This window comes from Spinacia oleracea, chromosome 2 (assembly GCF_020520425.1).
Source record: "Spinacia oleracea cultivar Varoflay chromosome 2, BTI_SOV_V1, whole genome shotgun sequence".
In the NCBI taxonomy this organism is placed as follows: domain Eukaryota; kingdom Viridiplantae; phylum Streptophyta; class Magnoliopsida; order Caryophyllales; family Amaranthaceae; genus Spinacia; species Spinacia oleracea.
The window spans coordinates 108,595,266-108,619,947 of NC_079488.1; the positions used below are offsets into that span (position 1 = coordinate 108,595,266).

Genomic DNA, 24,682 nt, shown 5'->3' on the forward strand with positions numbered 1-24,682 from the left:
TTATTGTATACCATTTGTAAATAAGGATTTGTGATTCCACAAATAAGCATAAGATAATTAATTAATCTTTTATACTAACTTTCCCTTTCAGACATTAAGCTAGAAATTAAAAAGTTTCCCCTAGCTATAGTATGGATTTTTGTTTTCTTGTGGATTGTAAAAAACTGTGTAACTCTACTTAATTTAAACTAGTTTTGTGCCCGTCCAAAGAACTGACGGTTATATAGTGGTTATTTAGTCGTGTTTTGAACTTCTAGTTTTATTGAGTTTGTGATTGTAGTGAGAACATATGAATTAAATAGAGGTAGAATTTGAAGGATGAAAGAATACGTAAATTAAACAGTAAATTAATATTGAGTGTTAAGGGGAGATGAAATGGAAGATGTTGATTGAATAGATTGGTGAATTGATATTGTATGAGGAAGATGAAGTGGAAGAGGCGGTTGAAATTGCAAAACATAGCAAACAACAAAAGAAAAAATTGGAAAGAAAAAAAAACGAAATTGGTTGATGAAAAAATGAATGACATACATGTGTCATCTAATCACACGTGATTTTGCTTTTTAAAGCCTAAGTATAGAGGTATAGATTAATTAAAATAGTTAGCCACCTCAAGTTTTGTCTTGAGAATCCTGTCCAAAATCCAAGAATTATTTTTTTTTTTTTTTTTGCAAGGTAAGAAGAAGAGCCCTACCGGGTCGGAACTCTGCACGGGTCAACCCGCCCGAGTTAGCAAAATCCAAGAATTAAGGGCTGTTTTTGTTGATTGATTTTTTTTGCCCTTCTTGTAGATGATGAGATCGGGATGCTCTAAAATTGACATTATAAAAATGATAGCAGTCTATCATCATTGACTCGTGGTAAAATGAAGTGTACAATCAAGTTGAGACCCTTCCGTTGGATAAGTACTCTTGTGACGTGCATGGAGTCTTGTTATATTCAATTAATATATATTTATGGAATATCAACCTTTTATAACTTGTTAGATTCGTTTAATATATATTTATGAAATAACACGGGATTTAGAACACGTTGTTTTTATTTTGGAGGGGATTGTATTAGGATTTAGAACACATGGTAGTTGACAAGTCTTTTTCTGAGAAATAAATTGTTAATGTTAATTATATGTGCTCTATTATTGTCCTTGTTTATTTTTGGATCACAATCGATCACTGACTCATTATCCTAATCCTTACTCCTTTTCTTGCTCCAAAAATTGAAAATAAAAAATCGTGACTTCTTACATCGGTAGCGTTTCCGAATACTCCAAAAATTATTAATTATGCCGCTGCAGGCGTCGTTGAAATATTCAACGACGGATCCAGAAATTACACTAATTGGAGTCACTATTAAAAATAATAAAACTAAATTAAGTACTTTTTAATACAAACTAGTTATATATTGCCCCGAGCGATGTCCCGGTGATTATATGTAAAATAAAAATTGATCTTATTAAAAAATGAGTTGAATTAAGAAAATTACAATAGTTTGATATTTAAATGCTTACATATAATATGAGATAAATAATTTATGCATAATTTATATTTATAAGGGTGATTGAATATAAAATTTGGTTAAACATCTTAGTAAACTAAATTTAAATTTAAAGTGTAGTATTCGGTTGCTAATTTAAATGCCAATTACTTTTTTTTTTTTTTTAGTTCTAAGCAATTGTAAATGAACTGGCATGCTAAAAAAAATGTAATTGTAAATGAACCTATAAAAATAAAACGTCGTAAATGAAAAAAAATGTAAGTATAGTTTAGTTTCGTAAGTAATTATTAAAATATATAATTATGGTAGGCATTAAAGTTTTAATACGGTTATTAATAAACATCACTTATATGTTTTGAATTGCTTAAATATTATACGTTGTGTAATTGGATTAGTGGTCAAAGTTCTAGTTCATGAACATGAAGCTATGTGTTCAAACATTGATTAATGAAAAATAACTAACAATATGCAATATATTTTGACCAAGTGGAGTCAAGTGACCCCACTTAATATACATTGGCTCCGTCACTAGAAATATTATATATTGCACATGATGCAAAATTATCAATCATGAAACTTAAATTGTATTTCATTGATGTATTTATAAGTGGTCGTAACGCTATTCCTAATTATCCTTTAAAAAAATCTCATATTCAGAAGAAAGGACAAGAGTTTGAATATAAAAGGAGATGATATGTTGGACAAGACAAGTAACATAGGATCACTTCCTTAACTCAAGATCCCACACAAAGCAATTACACAATAATAGTAGTTCGACGTTAAATTCTCTGAGTGAACACCACAATTACCGACCCAGCGGCCAGGTATCTTGTTTAATAAACTCTAATTAGTAACAATATTTATGTTATTTTTTCCAATATTATTATTTGTTCGTATTCATTTCTATGAATTGATCGAATTCTGCTGATCTGATTAGCTTCTTAATAACGTTAAAAATCGGGCCGGGATTTTCAAGCTATAGCTATTAGCTAGCTTTCGGGCCGGACTTGGGTTTTGGGTCGTTCATACCTGCACAGCTGCACTTGTTTCGAGCTGTATCAAAGAGGTCGGGTCATTTTTTTGTCAACTCTAGCTAATACACATAACATGTACGATGTCTATTAAACAAATGAATAGTTATTGAAACATAATAATGTTTGTTAATGTTAGTAGAAAATCATGGCAAAGTAAAATAAGTAAATAATGTTAAAAGTGCAACTATTTAAAAATGAAGGTAGTATTAATATGTAATGTGCGTATATTGTATGTAATTGTTCGGGGTGTGAAATCGGTGGGCCTTGAAATTCCCAGAAATCCATTTGGATTTTGGAAGTTGGAATTGCGTATCGGTAAGGTTATGTTCTATTCGACTTATTTTGACTTATTTAAGACAAAATAAATTCAGATAAGTTCATATAATATAATTTCAGAAAAAATAAGTTCTTTTCAGACAATTTTACACACAAATAAGTTTATTTCAGATAAAATAGGTTCAGATAAGTTAATACTTCATATAAGTTCAAATGAGTCCAGTTAAGTTCGGATGATATAAGTTCTGATAAGTTCAGATAATGTGAGTTAAGATAAGTTCATATTAGTTCAGCCAAAATAAGTCGGATATAACGGAGCTAGAGACAGTAACCTTGCAATATTGAGTAATTGAGTGTAGCTCGACATATTTTGCAAACAAAGAAAAAGTAGGATAAGAATCTGAAATGCTACTTCGATTCTATAGCATTGCAGCTGAATCTGATAGCATAAAAACATATACTTTTCTTAAGCTTTATGATTTAAAGAAGATTTTAATTTAGTTTTGTGGATAAAGAGCCATTAAAGACAAATAAAATACGAGCTCAGTATATTTTTTCAGTTAACATGTTTTCATTAGAGCATATTACATGTAAGAAGAAAATATGATATGGATCATCAATGGGCATAAATTACCCTTAAGTCGGGTGTACTTAATTATTTTCACGTTTCTATTGTTATGTCTATTTATCAATTGAATAAATTTTATTTTCAAGCCACCCCGATAATAACATAACACAACATGCACAACCAACAGAAAGGTATCTATCAATTGAATAAAATTTGTTTTCAAGCCACCCTTATTATTATTGCTACAACATGATGTTTTTGTTAGGCTTGTTGATACATGGAATTTATGTTCGGTTATCTATTCATTTATTTTATTTATTTTTACTAGTAGTACTTTTATTTTTCATTGAACCATCAACCTCGAAGTTGGAAAAAACAATCTTACCTTGATAAGGGTATACTTAGCTCTTTAAACTTTGGTTGATATAGTGACAACTTTTTACATTATTGATTTAATTACAGGTTTATAGCCCATATGTTTATTCAAAATTTAATGAGTTGGGTCACTTAAGTGTTACTTTTTTACTCCGTAATATTTTATAATTCAGTGTAAATGTTAATTAATTAAGTTATTGACAGACATGACAACAACAAAATGGGTTTGGTGGTGCACAGTGATAATGGTGGTGGTTATGCTACCATTGACCCATCAACAAAAGGAACAAGTTGGCAAGAAACTAGGGGCATTCACCACCGTCACATTCGAGCTCAGTAGTGGTCTTTCAGGCTACTCACAATTCTTAACAAGGTTGCGCAATGCAGTGGAAGCCCCATCCATGACTTGTGGCTTACCATCAACATTACGTACCCCGTTACGGGGCAAAGAATATGTTCACGTGGATATCAAACTTAGCAACACACAAAAGGTGACTATAGGAATAGATGTCATGGATTTATATGTGTGGGGTTATAAAGACATTTTCAATGGGAAACATAGAGCCACTTTCTTCGGTAACACTCCTAAAGATGCCAAGGATAAACTTTTCCCAGATACGACTGTATCAAGAACTACTAAATTTCTTAGCACCTACGTGAGCCTCGAAAGGTACGCCAAAGTAGGGAGAAAGGACCTTGAATTAAAACTTAAAACCCTTGAAGATGGCATCAAAAGTGTTTACGGTAAACCAGAAAAAGAACTTGGCAACGCGGCAGAGGCTAAATTTGTTCTTATCGCCATCCAAATGGTCGCGGAGGCAGCACGTTTCAAATTCATGGAGAATGGTATAGTGAACTTTGATAGCTCAAAAGCGTTCAAAAACAAAATGATAGCTTTCCAAAATGACTGGGATCCAGCCTCTCAAGCTATTCATAAAGCATCACCTAAATGCACAACTATTTCTCCGACTCTTATAATTAGTAACATCGATTATCGACAGGAGGTGAAAACAGTGGATCAAATAAAAAACGATATGGGCCTTCTCAAGTACAAAAAAAGCAACACCCCCTTATTTACATGGGCCTCCTTAAGTGAATTGCGCGCGATAATCCCAGTTTAAGTATTGCACGACTTCTGAATTACCCTTATCACTCTTAATTGTGTACGTTTGTGTATTGTGTAATGGATGTATCTTTCTACGGAGAATTTACTCTCTAATCTTGTATTTCATTGGACCATAAATAAAAAAAATAAAGGTTCATAAGAAAACAAAGGTATAATTTTGTGAATGAGAAATTCTTCATTAATGTTGGGGATTGTTGGATATTTATTTCTTATAATTAACCAATCTTCAATTATTCATAATATGAAGAAATTTTGTTTTGTCTTATCCGTATATTGTATGATATAATTTGTGGTAGTTATTTAGATAATTGTATCCTCTTCATTGTACTTGCACCTTGTGTGTTGTATTTATTTCTTATATACTTTTGTTGTTTTGATTTCTTGGTTTATTCAAATCTAATTAACTGGAGTAATATTTTAAAATATGAAAATTTATATGCCACCTGTTACTTTTTTAAAACTATTTTATTTTAATTTTAAAATAAAGATACTTATCGGCTCTTCTTAAATGTTTAATTAAAAAATTTATTTTAATACTCATAAATGGAGTATCTTCGTGAATTTGGTTGGTTGATAAAGAATTATACGAGATTGCAACAATTGTCAAAATTTCAAAATTATCGACTTCGATGAATCAGATGAAAGTTGTTCTCGCTGCTACAACAAATCGTTAGACCGTTCTAAAAGGTTGTATATTCCAACAATATGTGCAAGAAATATCCCACAATGCAAGATCTTTCCAACGATCGTAGTTTTGATGAAGGAATACCTCTTTTTGATTTAATTTATTATGTATTTGTTGAATTGATTTTTATTGTAGATGTCGTATGACTTTTTATTAAAGAATCAATTTTACTATAAAAAAAAAAATTGAATGTTATGTTAAGTTGTAAAGAATAGTTTTCAGACTCAAGTTGAGTTTTATGGCAAGTTGAAATTTAAAATTTCAGCTTGAACTAGAAAAAGTTCGATACTCAACTTAAGCCGTTCAAATTAAAAGTGCAACAAGTCGAACGTGACTGCTTGTTAACCCAAGCTCCATCTCAGCTTCCTCGATTACAACAAAATCGACTTGAGAAGCTCGTGAATTAACATGCTCAATATTTGTTTTTTAACTATTATATTCTACGTACTACGTAGTATATAATTTACTTTACATTAATAATAGAAATTAAATACAAGTTTGAAGAGTCTGGAGAGGACGCGTGATGAGAGAGAGATTCCCGCAAGGAAAAGTCTGAACGCTTTGCGCAAAAATGATGTTAGTTAGCGAAGTGAGTTGGTTGTTTCGAGCTAGTTACCGCTCCACGGGATAGAGTCGGAGAATCTACTTCTTCAAGGGCTTTGATCTAGCCAATCATTTCTCCTAGTAGGCTATTATTCATCGCTCTTCGCTTTACCTAAGTTTTGGCTTAGTTAGGACCTACGGAACACCCTAATGGACATACTTCCTTTGTCTTTGGTCAACTTTAGCTTGGCGAATCGCATCCCCGCGCAATATTGATGAGAAACTCAAAAAAAAAAAGTAACACACAAATAATTGTAACATAAAAGTAACTATTTTCGCAATCCCGGCCATATGACAATTCACAAATTCTTATTCAAAGCTGGTGTTACATTGTGTACAATAAATATTATAAGGCAGGAGTAAAATCAACTTAAAATGTTTAAAAGTTACACCGACATAATGTAAAAGTTATCTATTTTTAGTGATAACATTTACACTTAATTGAAAATCATCCCTTCAAAATTATTGTATAAAGGTAAACATGTAACACTTTAAATTATTTATCCATCAAAACTTTTCATAATATAAAACACTTTAAATTATTTATCTATCATTTTGTTTCATTATATTACAAAGAAAAATAGGTAAAACTTACCTGATGTTGGCAATGTACAACAAATTTATCAGTTTTTTTATGAAATGCCCTTAAATTTTGAAGAATTTTGACAAGTAACATGTTTCAAAAAATTCACCAAATATCCTATTTTAATACTTTAAATTATTAAAAATACTTTAAATTATTAAATTATTAAACTCTAGATACACCAACTATCCAGACTTGATCAACTTTTGCTCGCCCCGTTGGCCCGACCAGAAAAAATACGTGTTTGGGTAGCCTAAAGTATGCATTTTAGACCAAAACCCAAATCCAGCCCGAATCGAGTTTCCACCCACACCAAATTTATTGATTTGGCATGGTTTTTATTTTTTATGTTAAAGTCCAATCCGACCCAAATTTTAATCACCTGTACAACTATCCTTGATAAAGTTATCAACTCCTAATTAACCCCAATTTAATCAACCTTTTGATGACAATTCGAACTTTAATGAACCGGGCTCGAGTTTGAATGCAAAAAATGTAAAGAGCCCGAGGTGAGCAACCTGAGCTCGGTTGATTAGCCCCTTTAGTCAAAAAGCCTTAGCGAGAGAGAGGGAGAAGTACAGAGTTTGGAGAAAGGAGACAGATAAAGAGAGAGTGAGAGTGCGAACTGCGAAGAAGACAAAGATGTTGCCCTGTTCAAGTCGCGGCGACAGCAATGGCCACTCTACGTCACCGGCGACGATAACAACAACCACAACAACAACGAGTCAGAGTCTCAGTCACAGAGAGAGGAGGAAGGTGCGTCGTTTATCACGCGACGCCTCTTCCGCCGATGGTGCCGCCGACGCAGAAAGAGACGCTCCGCCTTGTACCGACTTTGATGTTGCCTACTTTCAGTCTTACTCTCACCTTGGCATTCACGAGGAGATGATTAAGGTCTCTTTTCCTCTTTCCTATTCTATCCCTCTAATTGTATTGTTGTTGTTTATGATCATCCAATTTAATTGAGAACTGAGAATAATGCGAACAGTTAATTGCTGATTGTATCTTTAATTTGCCCTCAAAATGAAGGACATTGGAGTGAGTTTGAAAGAGCTTTAATTTTAAGTAAAAATGGAGGAATGCTTAGGGATTTCGTGATAATTTGCATTGGAATTAAGCGATGGCCGCCTAGCTGGTTATCTTTACTGATAATGTTGAACTAAGTTATGTCCGGTTTAAAGTGCAATGTAGGATTTAAAGTGCAATGTAGGGTTTAAGGGTGAGTTTTTCTTGTACATTTTAAAATGCAGACAACTCTGTAATAAATTCTTGTCGATTTTCGAACTTTTAATAACCGTAGCGTGTATCTTTAATTTGCCGACATTGGAGCTTGAAATAGCTTAATTGAAAGAGCTTAATTTTAAGTAAAAATGGTTAATTGAAAGAGCTTAATCAGATATCTTTACTGCTAAGGTTGATTTATGATGATTTTGTTCACTAACCTAGCAACCTGTTTCTGAAAGTTGGTAACTTGTTTGCATTAGAACTAAGTTATGTCCGGTACGGTTTAAAGTGCGATGTAGAGTTTAAGGGTGAGTGTTTCTTGTCACAACTCTATAATAAATTCTTGTCGATTTTTGAACTTTTAATAACCGTAGGGTGTAGGTGATAGAGAAAGGTATTTCATTTCCTTGAATCTAGCCTCCACCGTGCCAGATAGTTAGTTGGGTTAACCTTCGGGCTTCGGCTGACTTCTTCAGAGATCAGGGTGAACAAAGACATTAAGAAAAGGTTAGAAATGGTGTAAATGTGTGAAAGATGCACTCTTTCTTGTCTTCTGATTGGTAGTTTGGCACGGTGGTGTTTTAACATTAACAGTACAAACAATGACAAAAATTTGAGGACGCACGCGGAATTTTTGATGGACCTTAATAATATATCAAAATTGCATTTTTATCCTTGATTTCATTAATAAGAACTGTACAACAATATTTGCAAGAGCCCATGTCTCTCACTTATCTCTCTGGCGGAACCCTTGTTTCTACCCCTTATATCTTGTGGGAGCTCTCTTGATTGGCTCACCTCTCAACTTATGCATACAACATATTTATAGTGGTATATCATAGTTTCTAGATTTTTCTACATTTGTCTAATATTACATAATTCCACATTTCCACATCATGAGATACTTCTGGATACGTCATCACTTGATTTTTTATTACTCATCTAGATTTTCTAGAGTAACCTCTTATAAGCAACTCTAGAAGATATTCTTGTTGATTCTTGAACTCTCAATTTGGGTTGATTATGTTGTAGGGTATAGCCTCTTTCAGAAAAACAAAAGGTGTTGTTTTAAGAGTTGGACCTACGGTCTTGTGCTGTAGTACTTTTTGGTTGTCTTGTGAGCGTAGACGAGCTATTCACTAATATAGGAAATAAGGCGGGGTAATTTTTTTGTGTTACATTGTTAGAGATCAGGCGATAAAGGAGATCATGAAAATTTGCTCAATGGTGTAAATGTTCGAAAGGTACTTCACTTTGCCTTGTCTTCTGATTGGCCAGCCCCTGCATTGTATTCTCTCAGAGGCTTAGTAGAGGTGTCGAGGAGGTGATAATGTTGCTCCTTGAGTTCATTTAGTTAGAATGGGTTGTTAGGCTTTAGGATCAAATATCCCTGCAGAGGTGATTGGAGGTAGATATGACTAATGAGAAAGTTGCATGAGAATAAAGTTGGTTTGAGTGATGAGGCATTTGTGATGACCAGGATGCTGTACGAAAGTTGTACAATACAGAGCCATCTCTGCCAAAGTTTTTGAATGGCAATGCTATTTTTTGTTTTGACTATAATCTGGTTAATTGGTTAGAGTGAGTGTAACTTGTCATGTTTTGTGTCCCACTGTTGCCTTTGTATAATTAAGTAACGCTGTCAACAAAGTGAGCAAGAGATTGTAAAAGTGCTACCCACCGTATTCTAAGCTTTAAAGCTGCCGTGCTGCTTTGCCTTTAATGTAGGCATGCCTCACTTTTGAGGCCTCTGGTTTATCAAATAATTCATATTTTTATTGTTCAGTAATCAGTATTTCCTGAAGGGAAATTCAACTTGTTTGCGTGTAGTCTATTTCATTTGATAGAAACTTTAAGGAGTAGGAGTTTTTGCAGTTCTATGTTACCCCATGCCATGTACTTACCATTATATTCTCAACTCTCTTCTTCTCTCTATGCCCAGGATCATGTGAGGACTGACACTTACCGGAATGCAATATTCAAATACAAACATTTAATTGCAGGCAAGGTAAGGCTTCTTATATTTTTGGCTTTCTGCTATTAATTTGCACTTGGTGTTGATCCTTGATATGTCATAGAAAATTTGATTACAAACCTCTGCAAATAGCATCGCAGGTTGTGATACTTGGATTACATGCGATCAACAATTGAACTTTTTTTTCCGAACTCATCTTTGGTCTCAGTCCTTTTTAATGATTCATTTGTCAAATCTTACATTTATAATAATATTACAAAGCCAAGTGTTAATTAACTCTTAACTTTTACTGCTGCCCTTTTAACCTTAATGAAAAGAAACTTATCTGGCCCTTTTGTTGAAATGTTGAAATTTTTAGTATATGCCGAAAAGGATCTTATCCAAGGTTACATTTTAATGGATTTTACTGAACAAGTTTTGCAGGTTGTTGTGGATGTCGGTTGCGGCACAGGCATTCTATCTATATTTTGTGCACAAGCTGGAGCTAAAAGGGTAAAATTTCTTTGATTAATACTTCTACTGTCATGTTTCATGGATTCATGCCAAGTTTCAACTGATCTATGAAATGAATGAAGGAAGAGATAAAAATCTCTTTTGGATTTTACCACGGGAAACTGTTAATGTTAGGATTTTGTATCATCAAAGGATGACATAAGTTTGCCACCAATTAGCTGAGTAAAAAGTTGCTTGAGGTACCCTTTAGATGCTAGGATAGTGTTGTGTGTGTCAGTGTGTGTCAGTCAATTGTCATTTTGGGCAGTGAAGTGATCCTTTTTTCATCGGCTCTAGGACTTTGTGATTTTACTGTATTGGTCAATGGATATTTTTTAGTGACGTGCAGTAGGATCCAAAGTTTTTGTCTCTCCTTTTGTCACAGTTTATATGTTGACTTAGGGAACATTAAACTACGTAGACTAGTACTGTGTCTAGGGTTAAAACACAGTCAGAAACTCTATATAAATGAGTATCCTGATCCTACTTCCTCTAGATGAAGCCAACTAACATATGAAAACTACGGTAAAACCAGATGATCCTCTCGATCATGATGAGATAGATGCCTCCTGGATGAGTATGGATTAAATTAAGTTTTCCTTCCAACTTTAATTAGATTCTATATTTATGAATGACAGGGAAGAGTGATATATTGATGTAATTGTTTCTTAAGGGTTAATCTTCACTCGGAAAATGATGAATATGTGGTGAATAATTAGGGGTATGTTAGAAAGGCATCAATTGACCATGTGATGTCACCCATTTGTAAATGGAGGTTAGCTTCAAAAACAATAAAAGTTCGACTTGATGTGGTATGAAGTATCAAGTGTACCAAAAGATAAGAATTGGTGCCTTCAAGCTCAATTATCAATCATGATTTTATTTACTAATTATCCAATGACCAAATCAAATGGCTCTTAATACCTATTCGCTTCCTGTCCATGAAGTAGAAGATGGTCGTCTCGTTGTTGTCCCGTTATCGCTTTTGGGTCAATTGGAAACAACCTCTCTGCAATTGCAGGGGTAAGGTTGCGTACGTCCGACCCCCCCCCCCCTACCTCGCTTCTTGCGGGAGCCTCTTTGAGGCAATGGGGTAATGATATTGATAATGATGAATTATCGAATGACCAGCAATGCTGAAATGTATTTAACGTTTTAATCCCAGCTGTACACAAGCGTTGAAGGGGATAGTTAGAAGGCTTGATATGACCAAGCTAAGACATTGTGATTCTCCGGTTCCTTTCTTTCCATTTGCACCATCAGATAGCTAAAAAGTCTGGCTCCTGCACTTTACTAATTTTTTGGTTCTTTGATCTATATCCTTCTTTTCCATGCTATCAGAGCATCGCTGACTTGCTCTTCTTGAACCTAAAAGGTCCCTGCGGGAGATAACTCTCAAATGTCATAAGAAAAGAACCGAGGGGAAACAAAATAAAAACTGGTATATTGCTTTGACCTTCTTGTAAAGTTATAATATCTCTTCTCAAGAGGAGCCTGTGCATGGATATCTCCCTTTATGGTTGCTGAGATAGTGAACCACAGATATGGAGTTGTGGACGACTCCATATACTCTGTGCAGGAAAAGCAGAGTTATGTGCCCTTCAAGCAGATACAATACGTCCTAATTAGGGAAGCACTATTTGTATTATTCAACCCCAGCATGTTATCATTACCTTCAGGTTCGACTTTGACATTTTGTTTGGGTAGAAATTTCTGAAGGGGAGGGGACTAGGGGAGGGGCAGGGAAGGGAAGGGAAGGGAGGGAAGGGGAAAAGTTATGTGAAAGGTGTTGGGATAGAAATATTTAGAGGGGAGAAAAGTGAAGGTGTCCATTGTCTATTGTTCAGATGACAATTGAGTTAGGCCAAGGAAGGATGGAAAAGAGTTGAATAAATATGTTTACCTTGTTTCTTTACTGAATAAAATCTCCCCTGAATGGGATTTGGAAGGAAAACAAAACCCCATGTCTTGTGTGCTTTGTGAGGTAGAATGGGAAGGATATATGCTATATACTCTTGTCTTGGACCATCAATACCAATGCCGATATGCCATCACTTAATTTGATCCGTATGGGCAATAATACTGCGACAAGTTCAAGAAAGCTTTAGTTGATTGTTGAATATGCTTTGATATTTGTAGAAGTTGACAGTATAATTTTGTAAGGACCTGTAGAAAAATCAGCTGCTGTGGTCATCAAAACGTTATTGTACTTGCAAGACCAGTAGTTACAACAACAATAATATATTTGTAGTTCTGCATTTTTCTATTATTTTCCATCCCTTTTCTTAGCCCAACCTCATTGTTTTACAACTAATGGAGAATGGATCGTCCCTTTCCCTTCTTCCTGCTATCTATCCATCTACTCTGTAAATGTAGGTCAGTTGGAACGAACTGAAGTTAGCATCCCCCTTCCTGCTATCTGGATCTCGAGAATGATAAATCCCGTTGAACAAATTTTCTGAACCATTGTCCAGGTTTGAAGGGAACTTATGACTGGGGAATGCTATCTGCTCTTGAGTTTGTTTACTACATGAAGGACCTCTGGTAGTTTGCATGCTAGAAGAAGCCGTTAGGTTTATGAATTGATCCACTTCCTTTGATTTTGAAACTTGATGAAACATTACCAGTGTTACTTACTCCTTTCCACAATAGTTCAAGCTTATATTCTGTCTGACAGAAATTTAAAAGATTACTGACTACGTAGTATATATTATTCCGTGATTTATGTCTTCTAATTTTTTTTTCTTGGCAGGTTTATGCAGTGGATGCCAGTGACATTGCGGTGCAGGTACTTTGTTGAGAATATTTCCCACTTGTATTCAGTTGATGCTTTGCTGAGTTCATGTGTTGTCAAGACTCTGCTCTGTTTGCCTCACCACTCCTTTTTAGTCTTTCAAATTTGTTTAGTGCGAACAATATATTAACTGTTGAATAAAGGAAAGGTTGCATGTCAATTTTGAGCTTTGCATAATATTGAACTAAACAATATGTATCACCAACCTGCCCTCTTTTCATTTTTTTCCTCAAGAAGAAGGTCCATTCTGTCTTCTCCTAAGGTTATAATGAATCCCTTATTACACGGTTCTCTATAGATTCTAGTATGTGGAATATGTGAATATAATTCCTAAGATGTTGATGTTTGGTGCGTCACTGTACATGTTATGGGAATGTTATTTGCGGTTGATATTTATTCAGTTCAATAGTTAAATTTATTACTATTCATATCATACAAGTAATTGACGAAGGCGCTGTGCAACCATTTCCCACTTTAGCATGAAAGTCTCCTTTTCAAATGAATGATACAAATCCTTAAGCTTATGAGCTGCTTTTTGATATCACTTCTTCCTTTTTTGTAAGGTTCTGTGTGATTTTTGGTAATTTAAAACTCCGATTCCTCTCTTTCAATTAAAAAAAAGGTAAAGAAAAAGAGACAAGAAGCAAAACTATAGCCAGTGGAGAGAAAACATCATAGTCGGAGAAGGTACAGAAACGGTAACCAGTGGTTGGCATTCTGGAAGAAAAGCCTTTATCGGATCTTGCTTAAGTAGATTTAACGTTCAATTTACAGATCTATATGACAACTCCCCTTATTATTATTTTAGTAGATGTGTCCCATGAGTTTATTGGGCATTGAGGAAAATATGGCGTTAGATAGGGTGGACCGGAGGAAGATAATATACGCCGATGACACGACATAACTTCTTCTCGTTTTTTGTAAACTGTGCTCCCTTTAGCATGTTTTATTTTATCAAACTTATACATTTTATTCTTCACTTTTTATTCGTTAAAATTTCTTCAAACTGTGTTTTTACATCTTTGTTTCTCCTTAAACCGACCTTGTTTTCTTGTTCCGTATTTCTTGTCTTACTACCTCACCTTCATTCATTTCTCAAGTTTCTGTGTGTACTTTCTTTAACATAACCCTTTACTTTTCTTGCTCAACGTTTTGCGGACAGTTCCCCTTATGACGGTTCATGTTAGCCGACCCCAAATCAATAAGGCTTTGTTATTGTTGTTACTGTTGTTATTGTTATTGGATGTGTCCCATCTATGGCTTTGTTATTTTTGTTGTTGTTGATGTGTCACATCACAGTTGCAATGCACCCATTATCTCTTTCATTTTGGCAAGATCCTATACTTTCCCTTGATGAGATAGCAATTGTTTTAGTCACTAACCTTATGATTTCCATATCTTCTCTTTTAGGCTAACTGTGTCATACACCAAATCCCACCCGCACAAGATGATCCTTACTGTCACCACCAGGATGCTTGACCTTATTCACATTAGTCATTGGAACCTTAAAATGTGAGAGATGGCAGAGAGGAAACTAGAAACGTAGTGTATCCACCCTTCTACCCATCTAATCTCCTTCAAAATATCAAAAAGTTACCAAGTGGTGGCTGTCACACAGCTCTAGATTTCACACTCCATTAAAGCAGAAAACTTCCATAGAACATTGTGATCAAGATTATCCCTCGCTAAAGTTTCATTGAGGGAGGTTAATCTTCAATCCTGTAGTCCAGTCAAAGATCTTCGGAACTGTGAGAACCTTCTCAAAATTGCCATAGGTTATCAACCAGAACAGTATCATTTTTTGAGGCATGTGGGCTTCTCCGCTCATCACTTTAAACCACTAAATTGCTCCCTCCAACACTCCTCTCTCTATCCTCTTACCAAATATATCAAATTAGAAGAAAGTTGATTAGTATCCTAGTGTATAACTCTCATCATAAAGAATATTTTTTAGTGACTTGTCAAAACTTGCTGACCAGCTTTCTACTAGGCGTACTACCAATGCACATTAGATGCGTTTTATAGCTGAGAATCCTGCAAGGCTGCAACTTCTTTAAAATTGCTAGGAAATTTGAGTTGCAGTAATTTCAGCTACTTTGCCTTACATGTTGCTCTGTAGCGCAAGTTCACCTAAGCGGAGACCATTTTATGAAATATTGTTGGATGTCAATATGATGGGATTACATTTTGAACGTTTCTGGTGCTGTTTAAGGAAAGTGTTTTGGTTCATCTGCTAAAAAGAAAAATACCAGGACCTGCTATGCACCACAATATGTCTTTTGTCGATTTTTTTCTCTTTGGCTTTACTTGGTTGTTGTGGCTTGACTGCACTATCCGGCTCTGGGTGAATGTTATTAATGTTAGCTGGATTACTGGATATGACCATCTCAGATATTCCTTACCGCCTTGGATTCCCCCCCCCCCTCCCCCCCCCCCCCCCCCCCCCCGCCCTCTATATGGAGTATAATCTAGTACTCCGTATTCAGTCAATTGACGGCTTCTTTGATTTCTTTTCTCAGAAAATCTCTACTAATTTGATTTTTATTTTCCATATTATCTTGAATGTGTAACTTATGAACTTGTTCTGAGATTTCACTGTCTTTTCTCTCTTAGTCTCTTTGTTTGTTTAGATGTAGATGAATATGTTCTTTATTTAGGTCATTCAGTTGATTTTGTCCCATCTATTGATAGCTTTTTCTTTTGTCAGAATAGATTCTTTTAGGTTTTAATCTTACCATATATCAAGCCCCTGCTAATAATTGTTACATTTTTAACAGGCAAATGAAGTCATCAATGCAAATAACCTATCTGATACTGTTAAAGTATTGCATGGACGAGTGGAGGTAGGATTCTGAAATTTTATCTGGCTAAACCATGAAGGTCTTGCTTTGCTAGGTTCAAATTGCTTGTAAATTGTAACACAGTAGAAGTTTTGTTCCAAGTGGTTGTGCTGTCCTAGATCATGAAAGTTTCCTAGTTGCATAACTAGCACTTAGCTCTGGAAACTTGGGCCTAATGCAATACATGTACAAGTCTTGTCTCAATTATCACAAACAGATGACCGAGACAACTCAACAATAGAATTGTGATTTCTGGGAAGGGAAAGATGTATGTTCTTTACGCCAAGTGGTGAATTTTTGTCTCACTTCTTGCATTGTGTATCTCTTAATGGTTTTATTTATAATAAAAAAGTATATTAAACAGCTGAAATAAAGAGAATAAAGTAAAGAGGACAATTTGTCCTCTAATCAGAAATCCTTTAAGGGACTTTTGGTATCATGTCTGTGCTTTTTCCTTGTGCTCGCCAAAAGCCTCCGTCTTCATGAAATTCGTGTCAAGCTATAATTACAGAGGAATCGATCCTTCCATCAGAAAATGTAATTGTACATGCTGAAAACCCTTAAAAGGTTCATCAGCATAAGCCCGTACAGAAGCAAGAAAAGTCAACTCTGTCCCATGAGTATTCTGTTTCTAATCCCAAGCGCCGATACATTGAAAGAAAAGCGTTCCCTCAACTCCTCAAGTATTTCAGTGTCCTTCTGGAATATATATCTCCCCGTAAGATACCCATTGCCTGGAAAGTCTAGTTGTTTTCTTTCATCTTGAAAATTCATCTTACTACTAGGAGCAGGAGTTTGCTGGGTTTGCATAAGAAAAACTTTCTTTCTCTATTTTTCTACGGGTAGCCATGTTCAATCAAAAATTGCATATGGGCTGAAATCTGCACCTTGTTTTTGACAGCAACCATATCCATCACATTCATCTGGAAGAGGCATCAGTTTGTGCGGGACTTTACTTATCCAGCACAGTATTTGAATGGTAGATGTATTTGACGTTGAAGTTTTGTGTAGTGGATAAGAACTCCTAGAAAAGACTCTGGATCTATTTGCCTTCAAGCCCTTTTTATCGTTGTCGTTGAATAGGAGACCAGAGTCTTAAAGCACAAGCAAAATATTAAGTGCTGCAACTTCCAGTTTGCGGGGTTCCTCTGAATTGGAAATCCAATAAGAAAAAAGAAATATATTTATTTTGAATTTTGTTAACTCTGTTAGGTTATCCTGTATTGAATTACTAGTAGCTTTTCTCTGTTCTTTTTCCAGAATCCAGTTTGCTTAACAGTTAATAATGGCATACCACTGCTTTGGATCATTTTTTATGCATGTCTAGCCTATTTGGCTATTTGATGAATGTGTGATTGCTATTATTCGCTCTTCTGTAACTTTTATACATAGTAAATGAAGTCAAAGATTGTCCAATTTGAAGTCAAAGATTGAATTCACAGATATTGTTTCCCCTGCCAGACTTATGTAACAAAGTTTGAACAACTTGTTTCTTAGTACACACTTCGTCTATATCCTGATTGATATGAGCATTTGTATTCTCGTGTGAAGATATATTTTGGTTTTACAGCTCTACCCACTAGTGTATCTCTCACGTTTTACCTTACTTTGTATATTACTGCAGGACGTGGAGATTGATGAGGAGGTTGATATTATAATATCTGAATGGATGGGTTACATGCTTCTTTATGAGGTAGTGTGTCGCAGTTGTAAAATTTCGGTTAGAAATATGTATCTGCAGTTTGAAGATGTTCATTTCAGATGTTGCACTACTTGGATTGACAATAAGTCTTGTACATTTCTACAGAGCATGCTGGGAAGTGTGATTACTGCTCGAGATCGATGGCTAAAGCCTGGAGGTCTTATTCTTCCTTCACATGCAACTGTATGCTCTATCCTGTTATCTATTTATTTTTCCACTCTATGATGTACCTTGTAGAACAGTGTTTAATATCTTCTCTTTAATGTGATATGCACAGCTGTATATGGCACCTGTTACAAATCCAGATCGGTACAGTCAAAGCATCGATTTTTGGCGTAATGTATATGGAATTGATAGTAAGTATTCAGTACAACTCCTTTCTCATGACTGAAAATATCAGAGGTATTGCATGTATATGGAAAAATAAATATTTTTTGTGGTTCTAATATTTTTCCTTGATTTTGTTCGTTTTGATTGATTTTATTTCTCCTGGAAATATTTCTTGTAACTTGCTCGGTATATCCTGTTTGAACAACATTGAGGAAGATATAATTAGATATTTCTTAATAGCAATTGATATCATCTACTCTGTAAGACTCTGTTTGGTTCAACTTATTTTGTCTGAAGTTCTTTTATCTGAATATTTATGATCTTATTTTATCTGGAATAAACTTATTTATTTTGTCTGAAATCATCTTATTTGTGTTTTGAAGTTTGAAAAAAATTATTGTCTGACAAAAATTTTGTCTGAACTAATCTGAACTTTTGTTGTCTAAACTCATCTGAACTTATTTTCTGAAATTATCTGAAATTATATTTAACTTATGTAAACTTATTTTTTCTGAAGCAAGTCAAAGTAAGTTAACTAAGTTGAAACATATAGAGCCAATTTGGAATTTTAGGAAAGCTTGGCAATTGAAGTGCAAGTTCTTTTTAGACCTTTGAAATAATCCGTGTTCTTTTCAGTGATCTCGACATCTTTGGTTTTCTACTGTTCCCGAGGGAGGTCATTCTCTTTGTAAATTTGTAAGACCAGCAATGAAGTAGAGAATTGCTCCTGTGCCATTCTCCACGCATATTTAAAGAACAGAGTTAAATTGTTCGAAATGCTTTGCTTTGTCCATGTTTTACACTTGGAGAATCATCCGATCACTGAGTACAGTTCCTTCAGGGATCTGATTCAATTTTATTTTCTGTAACTGGTAATTTGTGAAGCTCTTGGTTGGAGATTTGCGAACTCTTTTCTGGTGTCTGTTAGTCCTGAATATCATTCCGTACTTAAATTGATTTGTCTTTTAACCTAAATCAATATACTCCGTGCATGCATGCAAGCTATCCAGAAAAGAAAAATGAATCCTCTTGTCCATTTGTGGATAATTTACTCCATGCTATTAAATCTTTACTGTGAGATCATATTTTTAGATGATGGACTATTAGTCCTCGATTTGGTTACCACTTTTCTGCTAAAGCCTTTGTTTGTAATAAGTTTTATTTTATGTACCATCAGTGTCAGCTATGGTGCCACTAGCCAAACAATGTGCATTTGAAGAGCCAAGTGTGGAGACTATATCGGGTGAGAATGTCTTGACATGGCCCCATGTGGTGAGTCTTTTCTTCCCTCAGTCACCTCATTCTAGGTTTTGTGTTGTCAAATCTGATTCTAGTGTACTGAAGGCCCTTTAGACTCCCAGCAAATAGTTTTGTTATTACGTAGAATATATTTGTAGGTTAAAATGATTTTCCTTTTCAAGGTTTTTTCTTCTCTGATTTTGTGCATGCTGGGTAATGACATTCCCTTTCCTTGAAGCTCTCTTTAGCCACATGTAAAGTGTATGCTTGCATTTTTGGTCAAGATGCTTTTCCTTTTGATCCTTTTCTGAATTGATACATGCTCCTGTAATATTCCCTTTTATTAAGCCCGTTAAAGCGTTTTGAAGGGCCTGTTTGTTAGATCTAAACAAATCTAAAAAACCAGTCATTTGTGGGCTTTGGATTTTTGAACCTGTGGGGTCTGGTATAAGCTTTACATATACCAGAATGTCGCGAAATGCCTTCATAAGGTTAGGATGAGCCTTTGTGTGAGATATTTACTACTATGTAGCACAGGAATGGAAGGGGAAATAGACATTTGACAGTGTTCAATAAATTATGGCATTATGTATAAAGAAATATAATACTTCGTATATAATTTTAATTGTTTGAGCAATGGAAATGCATCTTAAAGAAAATTCATTTACAGATAAAAAAAGCTGGTAAGCAAAAAACTCAAAGACAGAATGTAAAGGAAATAACTAATATAAAAGCACAAGCCACAGGTGATATTGGCTCTAGTGATGTTTTGTCAAGGTATTTTGGGCAATTATGGTGTCATTTAACTCTGAATTTGTATGCCCAAGTCCCAAGCTGAAAATGACACTAATAAAAGCAAAAGAAAAATGATGGAAGTAGAGGACGAAGAGAGAATCGGTAGATTCCGACAAGGCCCTTACTTGATTTGGATATTGATGATAGAAGAAATTCAAAACCCTGACGAAGATCAAAGAGAGACTAAAGAGGCAATGCTTTTGGATAGTTATGTGCAATAGATCTGTTGAATAAGTTGGAAATGCAAGTTATCTCATTGAGAAAACAAACCAATGCTTGATATTAGAACTTATTCTGGGAAGAAAAGCTGGAATAGGCAGAAAAAATTGTGTTGGTGGGGCTAACTACAGTTGCTGGCCTAGTGGCTAGAGACTGAATTGATATGGGAAATTAGCTCTTTAAATATTTGTCTGTTTCTCCTTTTCCCGCTATTGGATATTATAAATATGGAATTGGGAGTTCTCTTAGTTCTCCAGTCATTTGTGAGATTTCGTATTTCCAGCTTTCTTTTAGGGTCTTTTGAAGTACAAAAGTCAGTTTTTCAGAAACAACTTTTTGTTTGGGGTTTACGACTTTGCTGAAGATAAGTGGTAAACTGTGGTAAGCAACTAACGTGTGTGTATTTTTTTTCATTTGCAAATAATATTGAGAGACTTGAAGTCTTGAATTTATACAAGTAGCCCATAGAGTCAATGGGTAGTGGGTACCTCCCTGTTTGTTCTTTATTTGATAAGTTTCAGTTCTTTGGATTGCTGAAAAATGTTTATATTGGTGAATCGTCATATATTTAATGTTAACTGCTTCTCTTTTTACAGGTGAAGCATGTAGATTGCTATACCGTTACATTGACAGAACTAGAAACTGCCGAGACAAAGTTTAGATTGCACTCTATGATGCGAGGTAAGTATTGATGGATCCTTTAGTTCTCAACTCATTAATATCATGCCTTATCCGTTGAACAATATGTTAAAATACTTGCCAAATTAGCGACTTAATCCACAAGGCTCTCATGTAATTTTAGTCTTCAGGATTCAGGTAGAACATTACTTTTGTAGTTCCGTATAGTCCTTTTCCGGAGGAAATTGCACGGTAGTCTTATAATTCAAGCAAACATATTCCCAGTCAAAAAGCTTTACTTTAATGTCTGAATCATGTTACTTGGGATTAAATTGCCAGTTATCCAAATAAAATGCTTAGTGAGCAACATATCTTCAATATTCTGGCATCTGTAAACAAACTTCTAGAATTGCTAGCAAGACACCCTTCACAAGGAGATTCTTCTCCATATGATTCGCAGTGCTGAATACTAAGCTAAATAACCTGTAAGAGAACCTCATCCACAAGGTATCTCCTATTGCATCTAAAATCAAATAGATTTTTCCTGCTTCCACTTACAACTGATAAGCTGGAGCCATGGCGGCATGAACTGCGTTAGTCGTTACTGCTTCTTTTCTACTCCCTCTGTCCGTATACGTATGCTCCAAGTACGTTTTCCGCTGTTCTTAATATTTAGTTGAGTGTATTTGATGCATTGGTAAAACAATGAGACATATTGTTCACGAAGGAGTGAAATAATGGGGCCACTCGACTATTAAGTAAATGGAGGCTATGGATCATTCTTTTAGAGACATCGAAAAATGGAAAATGGAACATACATATAGGGGCAGAGGTAGTACAAATTTGCAGCACACTCATAAGTAATAGTTCTAAAATACGATTTCTAAAGTATTTGTTCTGATATAATGTGCCGTTAAAAGGTTTTAAAAGGTTTTAAACTGGGTTACAAGTCTTATAACTCATGCCTGCTATTACTTTTTCTGTAAATCCAGCTCCACTTCACGGGTTTGCATTTTGGTTTGATGTTGAATTTGGAGGACCTGCCGATTTACCAACCAGCAATGGTGATTTGTCCAGTGATAACAATAACTGTAAAAATGGTGGACAGAGAAAGAGACGCACAAACCCTAGTGAAGGACTTGTTCTTTCTACTGCCCCTGAAGATCCACCAACACATTGGCAACAGGTACTTTCTTCCTACCTTTTTATTTTCTTGCAGCTCAAGAATTTAGTACCTTTGTTATGCAAGGGACACATTCCTTTCTTTCTCTTGATACTGAAATATATTTGTTTGGATGGTTGTAGACGTTGATTTACTTTTACGAGCCAATCGAAGTTGAGCAAGATCAACTCATCGAAGGATCTGTCACCCTAACGCAAAGCAAGGAAAACCGGCGGTTTATGAATATTCATCTCGAATACACGTGAGTTTCTTGACCATGCAATTTTTGGGTGGCTGTAGACTTGTAGGGATTTATATTACTCCCTCCATCCCTTAATACTCGCCTTATTTCTATTAATGACATATTTTTACCAATATTATATTATTTCTCCCTCTTAACTATGGACCCACCTATATTCCTATTTCCTAAAAGAACATTAAAAAATTCAACTCCCCCACCCCCACCCCTTTATTTAATACATTTCCCATTAACTATATTAAAAAAATACTACACTATCAACTACCACATAAAAAATTAATAAATTAATAAGTCAATTAAATTGCCTAAAACTTAGTGCCGGTCAAACCGGAGAGAGTATTAAGGGACGGAGGGAGTAATATGGCTGTAGACTTGTAGGGATTTATGTTAATATGGTTCAATATTCTTCTCTTGCATGCAGTTCTGGTGGCCGGACCTTAGTAAAAGAGAGTGTCATGCGCTGAAGATTTGTAGTTTCCGTGTGTTGGTGAAGTGCACGGTCTTATGTTGCTCGCTCAACCATGGCGGCCAACAATAAGTTATCACAAAAAATGCAGGTTATGACAATGTATGTTGAAGGCAAATCTATTACAACTGTGTCAGTTTTATATCCTACACAGCTCTGAAATGTAAGATAAACAACCATTGATTTAGGTATGTATTGTGGTGTTGATGACATCCAATTTTTGATGCGGACGCCTTTATTCCTATTCAAAACTCATTCTTAAGGGTTTAATTTTATTAGAAACAGTAATAGTATTGTTACTAGGCGATTATATTCTTTCATACCATAGAGTTATGTATTAGAGTGATATTGCGGTAGATGTAAGAATATTTTTTATTTTATTTTTTTGAGACAAACCATAGTTGTACATTTTTAATGCTCCTTGTACATTGTCTACATTGCGCATTTTGTACAACGTCTAAAGTGCGCCTATTATATTTCTCTAAAATATTATGCAATTCTCGTGCTTTCAGTAAGAGAGCCTCCCTCGGCATAAACTTAACCCTGTTTACTCTAAAACGCCGCATGGCTTATTATTGGCAATGAAAAACAATATTCGGCATATTTTCATTGAGGGAGATAATTTGCTTATAATTCAGATTTTGCAACAACGAGCTCATTGTCCATGCAATACAGCTGTTTATGGACGACATACGATAACTGGTTCTTAATTTTGACAGCCATAATTCGAGACATGTATATCGAGAAGATAATCGTATTACATAGCATCTCTTGGCCATCACGTTATAAGCCACCTACACATTGATCCTTCAATAGACAACATGTTTTCTTATTTTATTTCCTTAGATAAGTTAGGATATAGTTTTGATAGAAGACTAGTATAACGTCTGTGTAACTATCCTTTTATAAAAAATAAAACGCCGTTCTATTATGTAACACCTTCGACTCTTTGATAAAAGGGTCAACTAATCTTATTATCTTATTAAAAAGAGAATAGAAGGTTTTGAATTAAGGGGCATTGAAATAGTGCCACCTTTTTGCATAATACCATATGTGTCCTTCAACTTTTATTTTTTACTTTTCTTATTATTTTTCCTCTTATTCTTATCTCAATACACAATTTTATTTTCATAAGTGTACTTATGTTCTTGTCTTACCATCTTCCAACCCAACATCCTCTCCCATCGCCTCACCCAACACCAGACCAGTCCACCACCAAAATCACTGCTGCCACCAACAATCAGAACCGAAAACAAAAAAATCAATTATTTGAAATCCCAACCCGCACTTTTTGAAACCTATAACCACCACGGCGGTGCCTATATCAACTAGACCTGGCAAACGGGTCGTTTGGATCGGATTCGGGTCGGGTCTACTTGGGTCGGGTCGTTTTGAGTTATTTTCTTTCGGGTCGATTTCGGGTTTCGGGTTTCGGGTTGCTTCGATTTTTTTATAATTGGTCGGGTCTGGTTCGGCTCAAAATTTTGATTCATTATCGAATCAGGTAAATATCAGATCGGTTCATATCAGATCGAGTTTTTTGGGTTATATCGAGTTTTTCGGCAAATCAACTCAAGTAACTACTCCATAATAGTTTGTGCTTAAGCTTGAACTCTCGTACATAAATGGAAAATGTTTGGTTGACCTAAAGGGTTGGCAACCCCTAAGATACATATAACATAAAATAATATATATGCATAATTAATTGAAGAGAGAGAGTGTTGTATGTAAAGTTTCAATGCATTTGTAACCAATCAAAATTCAATATAGAGTTATCAACCCTTAGGGTCACTCTATCATTGAAACACAAATACATAAATGCT

The 24,682-nt window shown here is 35.0% G+C and overlaps 2 protein-coding genes across 3 annotated transcripts; both read left to right on the top strand.

Moving 5' to 3' along the window:
* Nucleotides 1–2,093: 2,093 nt before the first annotated feature.
* On the top strand, nucleotides 2,094–5,072 carry LOC110782138 (antiviral protein MAP). 2 transcript variants are annotated; one of them, XM_021986244.2, is made up of 3 exons: nucleotides 2,094–2,318; nucleotides 2,432–2,560; nucleotides 3,952–5,072. In XM_021986244.2, the coding sequence occupies exon 3, from the start codon at nucleotides 3,954–3,956 to the stop codon at nucleotides 4,866–4,868; it is 915 nt and encodes a 304-aa protein (XP_021841936.2). In that variant the 5' UTR covers nucleotides 2,094–2,318; nucleotides 2,432–2,560; nucleotides 3,952–3,953; the 3' UTR covers nucleotides 4,869–5,072. The 2 variants fall into 2 exon arrangements, with proteins under 2 accessions (XP_021841936.2, XP_021841935.2); XM_021986243.2 differs by lacking the exon at nucleotides 2,432–2,560 and having other exon boundaries at nucleotides 2,096–2,318.
* A 2,192-nt stretch (nucleotides 5,073–7,264) lies between these two features.
* On the top strand, nucleotides 7,265–23,274 carry LOC110782137 (probable protein arginine N-methyltransferase 6). Its single transcript, XM_021986242.2, has 13 exons — nucleotides 7,265–7,638; nucleotides 9,911–9,976; nucleotides 10,367–10,435; nucleotides 13,188–13,223; nucleotides 16,007–16,072; nucleotides 17,694–17,762; nucleotides 17,877–17,954; nucleotides 18,049–18,127; nucleotides 19,279–19,373; nucleotides 20,951–21,035; nucleotides 21,965–22,158; nucleotides 22,278–22,396; nucleotides 22,815–23,274. Exons 1-13 carry the CDS (start codon nucleotides 7,387–7,389, stop codon nucleotides 22,855–22,857), a joined length of 1,251 nt encoding a protein of 416 aa, XP_021841934.1. The 5' UTR covers nucleotides 7,265–7,386; the 3' UTR covers nucleotides 22,858–23,274.
* The last annotated feature ends 1,408 nt before the right edge of the window (nucleotides 23,275–24,682 follow it).

What these genes read in the sequence shown, in the direction of transcription:
- LOC110782137 (XM_021986242.2), top strand. Translation starts at nt 7,387, where the DNA reads ATGTTGCCCTGTTCAAGTCGCGGCGACAGCAATGGCCACTCTACGTCA. An exon ending in AACATTTAATTGCAGGCAAG is followed by an intron (nt 9,977 to 10,366) that starts GTAAGGCTTCTT and finishes CAAGTTTTGCAG; the next exon opens with GTTGTTGTGGATGTCGGTTG. An exon ending in TAATGTATATGGAATTGATA is followed by an intron (nt 18,128 to 19,278) that starts GTAAGTATTCAG and finishes ATGTACCATCAG; the next exon opens with TGTCAGCTATGGTGCCACTA.
- LOC110782138 (XM_021986244.2), top strand. Translation starts at nt 3,954, where the DNA reads ATGACAACAACAAAATGGGTTTGGTGGTGCACAGTGATAATGGTGGTG.